General features: G+C 27.3%; 1 protein-coding gene and 1 non-coding gene across 2 annotated transcripts; both read left to right on the forward strand.

The window, feature by feature from the left end:
* Positions 1-650: 650 nt before the first annotated feature.
* Positions 651-5565, forward strand: LOC114121689 (eukaryotic translation initiation factor 3 subunit I-like). Its single transcript, XM_050200492.1, has 7 exons — positions 651-760; positions 2708-2850; positions 2964-3210; positions 3277-3426; positions 4021-4148; positions 4973-5173; positions 5252-5565. The coding sequence occupies exons 2-7, from the start codon at positions 2848-2850 to the stop codon at positions 5498-5500; spliced, it is 978 nt and encodes a 325-aa protein (XP_050056449.1). The 5' UTR covers positions 651-760; positions 2708-2847; the 3' UTR covers positions 5501-5565.
* Positions 1643-1764, forward strand: LOC114121690 (U5 spliceosomal RNA). Its single transcript, XR_003592211.2, has one exon. It is a non-coding gene; the product is annotated as a U5 spliceosomal RNA (small nuclear RNA).
* Positions 5566-8726: the final 3161 nt, after the last annotated feature.

An 8726-nucleotide genomic window follows, 5' to 3' on the forward strand; every position in this document is an offset into this window, starting at 1 on the left:
AATAATTGTCAATTAAATGTAGGTATACGGTTTTTAATTACTGACCTTCCAATTTTCATGTTTTAATAAAAGAAAAAAGTCTGAGGTATTGAACGGTCTACAATATACGGTAAATGGTTCCGAAGAGTAAGTAAACGATTTTAAACGACGCTTAATATTTGTATACGGTTTTAATTTATTTTTATTTTTATGGTCCCCTGGTTTTATTCGATAAAATTTAAAATTTAAACTTCATAGTTCATACAGTTAAAAAATAATCAGTAGGTAAATGAAGATATTATTATATTTTTATTTTATAGAAAATAATTATGATGGTAAATAATAATTTCTAGATTCGACATTAAAATTATATACAGGTAGGAAGTAGAGAATAGGAATTTTAAATAGTACCTATGGTACATGGTATACAGTATACCTACTTAGTACTAATACATATATTTAGTCACATATTATTATGTACAAATGTAAATATTATCTATAGCTATATGACATGTACCTGCTTAAAAATTGTATTTGTATTGTTTAATATAAATTCATAGTTCTGGCTGAATGTGTTATTCTTATAGTTTTGCTAATTTATTCTACAAATACGTGTTACTAATATCATAAAAACAAAAACAAAATTAACTTATAATGCATAACCACATTATTATTTATTACATTAATATTTCTTTACTTGAAAATGGTAAAAACTAAAAATTAATATTTTACAGTCGATAGCAAGTACATCCCGTTATAGCAATACCGCGGATTATTAAAGGTACTTAATAAGAGTAAATACTTTTTAGTTCCTTTCGTGTGGTCTTATTGAAATGTGTTACAAACCTCAATTTGCTACAGACCGAAGGATGAGATTAATAATTAATAATTCTGACACAATAAGTGATTATTGTCATATACGCAATTACGTTTATTAAATAAAAATCGACCAAGTCCAAAGTAAAATAATAAAAAGAGTAAATGATATGTGGTGTTAGCTAGAGAAGTGTTACTTCGAATTCTGTATTACCGAGTCTTACAAACCCCTTTTCGCCTGGGCACCAGATCTCCTTAGACTAAAGTGCTTATCTCTACTGTATTATTTCAATATAATATTATGTCCTTAAGGTCAGTCGGACACATACATTTATTACAGCAGGGTACGCCCGCCAGGTGTTCTTGTAAATAAAATCACAGTTTTTAACGCCCATAAGTAAAGTAATAAGTCTGGCCTGTGTCTCATACTCCCTTAGTTGAATTCGTTTCATAGATGTCGTATATTATATATGTACTCACAATATTGTATTATGTATTACGTATTACTGTTTGCTGCTACTAGCGGACAAAAACGACGTTACAGTTATTGAAGACTTGTTGTAGATAGGATAGTCGACATTACATCCGGCAGAGGGCGTGGAAACCGATCGTCTCTAAAATGATGAATATTTTTGTTAAAAAATCCAATGATTTTCTTGGCAAAGTAATTGACAACTTAAACTAGAATAAATAATACATGTTTTTAATACAAACAAGTAATCTGTTCTTAAATCACACCATTACTTAGAACAAATATAAGCTACTTTGGATACTCATATTTTGAACGTTCTCGCTATGCTATACAGCCTGTAAAGTGTATATTAGACTCCCAATTTTCATAGCCCGACAACTCCGGTTCCCTTTCAATACGAAAAAATCTTTCGCCTTTTACTAAAGATTTCCGTGGAAGGGAGCATTCAAAGGAGTCTAGAAATACAATTTTTTTAATTGCCTGATTTCGGTCGGGCTTAGATCAACTAAAATCATACTTACATATCTGTTCAGAGTTGTAGGCGTTCAGTTGCCTCTGTAGCGATTACCCATTTCGTTTACAGAGTTGCGACTCTATTTGCCTACGCGTCATTAACGGATTTAAAGTGTATAAAAAATACACGGTAAAGGTGGTAAACTGGTAAAAACTAAAAAGTTAATCCAAAATTATATGTAAAAACGTTGTGGCGTGCATTGTGTTAGACGGGAGTTCGACATATAACTTTTATAGGCCGTGAAATTATTATTTATTTAGGCCGGTGTCATACTTGCGGAATATCCGCGGCGAAATTTTCGCAATATCGAAATTCATATATTTAAATATTACCGGACACGTTCCAGCGGAATTTCTGCACGGAAAAAATAAAATCGCTACATGTCGCGATTATTCTGCAAGTGACACCGGCCTTATGCCCTTATATTAATCTTAATTCATGGTGAACATTTAACCACAGATTAAATAATTTAATCTGTGATTTAACTAAGGAGTTTGGCTGCCGCTGCCGGCCGAGAGCTGGTGTTGATCACGAAGTTATATCACGTCATATTTTTCTTCTACGTCCGACACAATATTTTGACACGTATAAATATATATATATATATGATCAGTGTCGGCGCGTATTAAAATGTATATTTTATAGTCTATGCATTGGTGAAACTGTTTTATTTGCGCCTTATCATATTCTGACGCTGACACGCGGTATCGCGTGATTTTCCGGTTCTTACCTCTTTTGAAGTTCAGGTTTACAGTTTTCTTCGACAGTCGATTCCTACTCAATATTATTACCCGTGTCTGTGAGCTTGTACTTGAGCCGGATCCACAGCAGTTGCAGCTTCGTGTCGCGTGCCTTTTATCGTATTCTGATTGGCTGTTATAATCATGGTATCATTTACTAACCACGATCTACCGGGAAATTTCCAGAGTTGGGACGTGATCAACTTTCGGACACTTGACACTAGTAAACTACGCGACAGACGAAGTACGTCTTGTCGTTGTGGATCCCCCTTTTCGGTTATATATTTTTCAAATACAAATATAGAAGTTCTCCTCGCTTGTTCACCATGGTAAGTAATAAGTATATCATTATTTTGCGCTCATCACTTTTATCTACAATGTTTTTAAAAAAGTATTTATTTTAAATATTTGTCTTTATGTCATTTTTTATATTGTTATACAGAAACCTTTAATGTTACAAGGGCATGAGCGTGCCATCACTCAAATTAAATACAACAGGGAGGGTGATTTATTGTTCTCATCTGCTAAGGATATTACGCCAAACGTATGGTATTCATTGAACGGTGAACGTCTTGGTACATACAATGGCCATACTGGAGCTGTATGGTGTATTGATGTTGATTGGAAAACCACAAAGTTTTTGTCCGGAGCTGCTGACAACACCTTAAGACTTTGGGATGTTGCGACTGGTAATGACAATGACATTTTAATTTTATAGCATTGAACCAAATGATTTTAAAATGTTTAATATGCAGGTGTGGAAATTGGTAATATTAGTAGTAATTCAGCTGTGCGTACATGCTCATTCAGTTACTCGGCTGATCTCGCCAGTTACTCAACAGATCAGGCTATGAAACAAGAATGTGAAATTTTTATAGTTGATGCTCGAGATGACGAATCTTTTAGTAAGTTGTTTTGTTTACAATATTGGTTCAGTTATTGTTTTTACCAATTAAACATTTAGCATTTGAAATTTATAAATTATAACAATAAAATTAAAAGATTTATTTTTAATACCAAATTGAGAATTTAAGCACTTATTTCAACTAATTTGATAATTATTATAATATAAACAAAATAAGGTATAAGTTATAATAATATATTTATAAGTATTAATGTATTATGTAAGACAATAGTTAAGTTTAGATATAACTGTACAAAAATGTATTATTTTACATTTAGATACTAAAAAAGTGTTCTCTGAAAATCACTTTGATTAATTTTGAGTGTATAATAAACGAATACATTTTTAATAAGTGTATAGTTAGTATATTATAGGAAATAGTTTATACTATTTAAGATAAATGTTCAGTTAATTTTTTTTAATCTATTTATAGTTGTTTTCTCCGATTTGTTAATATTTTAAATATATTTCTTATAAGTTTAAAACATCTAGTACTAAACACTACAGTATCTAGTACTTTGTTTTATTTAAACATATTATCTATTAAATAAATATGTATATTTAATATTTTAATCATCAATAATTTATTTTATAGAAAGCAGTGCACCAATTTTAAAAATGACTGTACCAGATTCCAAAGTGACTTCGTTAATTTGGGGTACATTGGACCATACAATCATTACTGGGCATGAAAATGGTAGCATAACTCAATGGGATTTAAGAGTATGTATAGTTGATAGAAAATTAAATTTATTATATATTATATTATATAGTTATGTCCTAGTAACTAGAATCTCAAAGGAATATCAATATATTTAACATATTTATTCTTCAAATTGATCTAACCACAGTAGAACTTCTATTTCAAAACTTGTAGATTTTTTGAAAAGAATTTGTTAAAAAGATACATTTTTTTCACTTAAAAAACTTCATTTTAGTGTATGAAAATTATGTAAATATGTAACAATATATAATACTCCTATGTGTACAATATTTATAAATAAATTACATTAAGTACATAATAATATGTAAATAAAATTTTTTATTTTTTGTTGCCGAAAAACTTTCTTATGTCCCGTTGAACAATTTTTGTACTTTTTTGACAACTTTAAAAATATACTCATTTTATTAAAATCTTAAAGATATCATTTGGTTTATTTTCGATGTGCTGAACTCCACAACTGATTTTATTATCGATTGATTGTTTGTTACACTTCAAAATTGTTAATATTAATCTAAGTTAATAAATTTAATGAGGTATGATTGCATACAATTGTGTGTATACTCTCATTTATCTAATTAAGAAATGTGTAATTTACAATTAACAATAGTTTTTAAATTTGTTGTAGAAAAATTACACAATAAGAAACATTTTTGAATGAAAATTTCATAGTGCCATAAAATATTTCTTTTCATAGAAAGTTTCTTTAAATAAAGATTCCATTGTATATTATAACTTCTTAAATGGCTAGATAAAATTTGAGGTTTTAAATTAATAAGATTTTCCTATGTATATATTGTGTTCATAATATTTATATATATTTTAGACTGGTAAAAGTATAGAAACTGTTAAAGACCATCAAGGATCAATCAACGACATGCAAAAGAACCGACAAGGTACTATGTTTGTTACTGCATCAAAAGACCATACCTCAAAGTTATTTGATGTAGACGATTTGTCGGTTCACAAAGTTTATGTCACTGAACGTCCTGTCAATAGTGCTTCACTTTCACCAATATACGATCATGTTAGTTAATAACTTATATTTTATAAAGTTTGTTTATACTTAACATTGAAATTTAATAATATTGTTTTTTTTTTTCAGGTGGTATTGGGAGGCGGTCAAGATGCTATGGATGTAACAACAACAGCAGCACAAGCAGGCAAATTTGATGCCAGATTCTTCCATGTTATTTTTGAAGAAGAATTTGCAAGAGTGAAAGGTCATTTCGGTCCAATAAATTCATTAGCTTTCCATCCAGATGGTGAAAGTTTCAGTACAGGTGGAGAGGATGGTTTCATTAGGGTTCAATCATTCGATCCATCTTACAAAGAATTTAAATTTGATTATTGATCATTTATTTTAGTATCAGTGTCAATAATTAAAAAAAAAAATAAGAATAAAATATTTACCATCAATTTTTTTATAAATTTATTTTATTACAACCTGTCTATGTTGTTGGATCTTACCATTTTGTAAACCCTAGATTATTAATTCCTTTTTTTTTATCTACTTGTATTGTATTTTATTATACTTCATAACTTCCAATTTTAAAGTAGTTTATTAAAAAAAATAGTACTTTTTAAATGTTAATATGGCACATGTATTTGATATTTCCCTGTAACAAGTTTCTAATACAGGAAACTTACATTCAGCAATTTATGTTAAACTTTGTTAATTTTAAAATTAAATTGAGTTAATATATTATCAAACTTGAAGGGAACTTATACTCTGTCTAGTGAGAGAACATGCTAATTCTAAAAATATCCATGTGATATCCTACCATCACATCAATACTGATTTTACTATGTCAAGGAAACACATGGAATATGCTGTAAAACTAATTTTTGTTGGACCAAGGTGTGTTCTCTCGTTATATAGAGTAACTATTAACTATTTCTTGATGGTGCTTATTTTATAATTTATTTTGATGAAAATTTTCAATACATGTTTTATAGATGTATCAATTGTTCAAATTTACAGTATCATAGAATTATAAATAATGCTTAATTAAACGTTCAAGTTTGATAATAGATCAAGAATTAAAATAAAATAACAAAGCTAAATATAATGTTACTGTGTTATGTATATTGTATGTGTAAGATTTAGACAAAACATACAGATTTTGTCTGTGCTTTAATGTGAACCATATAAGTTATAACATTTATAAATTAAAATTAATTTTTACCAGTGATGGGAAAGAACTTGTTCACATGATCAAGTTCAATTTTTAAGAAATGAATTTGAACGTGAACTAAGTTCTTATTTATTATGGTCTTAAAAGTTTTGGGTTTGCTCATTGACAATTTTTAACTTTGTGATAATAATATGAACTAGATTTTAGTTTATGTAATATAATATATAACAGTTCATATTTGATGTCTTGAACTTGAACAAGTTCATTTTTATAAAGAACTTTCCCATCACTGATTTTTACTGATATTTTCTATATAATTTGTTGAGTTAATTTAGAAAATGTATGCTACCTATATACAAATTGAATGTTCTAAATAATATTAAATTTTTTTTTAAATTATGTATATTTGTGTTTAACTGTTATTTGTTACGTATCATTTAACATTGTTTGGAGGTTGATAAGAATAAAGGAAATAGTAATCTATATTTGAAAAATTGTATTTATAAAATGTGCTTTGGCATACATTCTGTATTTTTGTTTTTATTTATTGAAATATATAATCAGTGTTTATTTTAAACAAAGTTAAAATGTGAATAAAGCTTACTATTCTTAATGAGTTGTCACAAATTTAAACCAGTCACTTATTTTTTTTATTTTCTGTGTTATCAAATGGCCTCTGAAGTCTGAATCATAAACTGTTATTTTCCTTTTATGTTTTAAATTTTTCTTTATAACTTAATATGCCAACTGCATGAATCTGTACAAATTATACATTATATTTTATTGGAATGAAAAATAATAGATTAACAATCCAAAAACCGATTTAAAAAAGTCGGTTTTCTATACAGTAAATTTTGACCTGTTATATTGTAACATTCTTTTATTAGAAGATATTCTAGAAACAATCCATATAATTAATGAAAAATAAATAATTTTTATTTAAAGGTTTAGATGTATTTACTTTTTTATCACAAGATTTATAGTTGTGAAGTATTTTTTTTTTTAATTAATATCTAAATTATCTTAAACTTTGAATAATCATTTCGTATTAAAATAATTTGTTAAATCTTAGTAACTACTAACTATAAATATTCAACTTTGTAGTTTTGGGTATGTCTATGTAACTATATAAGTAACTTACATCTTGTGGGATAGATTTTTTATGTATGAAATAAGTTATTAATGAATACAATGTTCCTCATTATTATACCTATTAGGAATTTCTGTGTATATATTTTATAGATAGGTATTATGAATTATATCTTAAGACAGTGCAAAAGAATAATATGTTGAACATTAATTTTATTATAATCATTATTATCAATTTTTTTCAAGAAAACTGATTAGGTAATGAGTATTTAAGTAGGTATATATAATTATAAATCCATATTATTTGAGTATATTTATAGGTTCCATACATCATACTACATTTCTATGGATAAATATGAAATAGATAATAAGGTCAATAAATGGTATTTATAATACGGGCTGTATGCTTTATAGTTTGTAGCATTCATAGTTAATAGTTGTTAGTATTCATCTACTACAATAATATAATATTAATTAGAAAAAAATACTATTTAAAATCGTGTAATAATAAGCAACTAGAGAAAATAAATGAAACATATAGTTTACAATTTTCTGAGTTTAGTGATTTATTGGCATTTGCTTTAGCGCGCTCTACGGATGAATTACTGAAACAGAACCTTCAAGATTTTAATTTTTTTAGTGGGAAATTATTTCCCATTGCCCTATAAAGGGAGAGAATACCATAAAAGCATCTACATTTTTTCACATAAATAGGTACCTAAGTGTTGTATAGTGTATACTGTATACTTATAAAGTATAAATCTCTTCGTATTTTACTCATATGATAATTGATTGTCACTAGGCACATTATTGTACATTTAAATTAAGTTATTATAACGATATTGTTATTTTTCGAGATTAAAATAATTACCTACCTATCTATCTGGGTTTTGCCAGAAACATTCTTTATTTACAAGATAATTGTGAATAATATGAAATAAATAAAAAATAAAAATAAAATCCTATATAACAGATATTTTTTTAAATAATGATTGTTGGTGAAATTAATGAAAGAATAATTAGGTAATTAAGATATTATTAATTATTATACCTTAATTTTAATAATTAAAACAACAATGAATAAAATACGAAGAGAAGTTTTTTCTATACTCTACGAAAAACGGAGAAAAAAAGTTTACTACCTTACCCTCATAATAATATGTTACAATATATAATATAAAGCAGCGGTTCTCAACCTGGGGTACGTAACATGATCTCAAGGGGTACAAGTATATTATAAAGTATGAAGGAAATAGTCAATACTCAATAGGTAGGTATTGCATTTTGGCAGTTGGCACTCTTCAACAATTACAATTTAAAAAAAAAAACAACGATCTGAAAAAAATGTCATAG

The sequence above is a fragment of the Aphis gossypii genome, chromosome 2 (assembly GCF_020184175.1).
Source record: "Aphis gossypii isolate Hap1 chromosome 2, ASM2018417v2, whole genome shotgun sequence".
NCBI classification, from domain to species: Eukaryota; Metazoa; Arthropoda; class Insecta; order Hemiptera; family Aphididae; genus Aphis; species Aphis gossypii.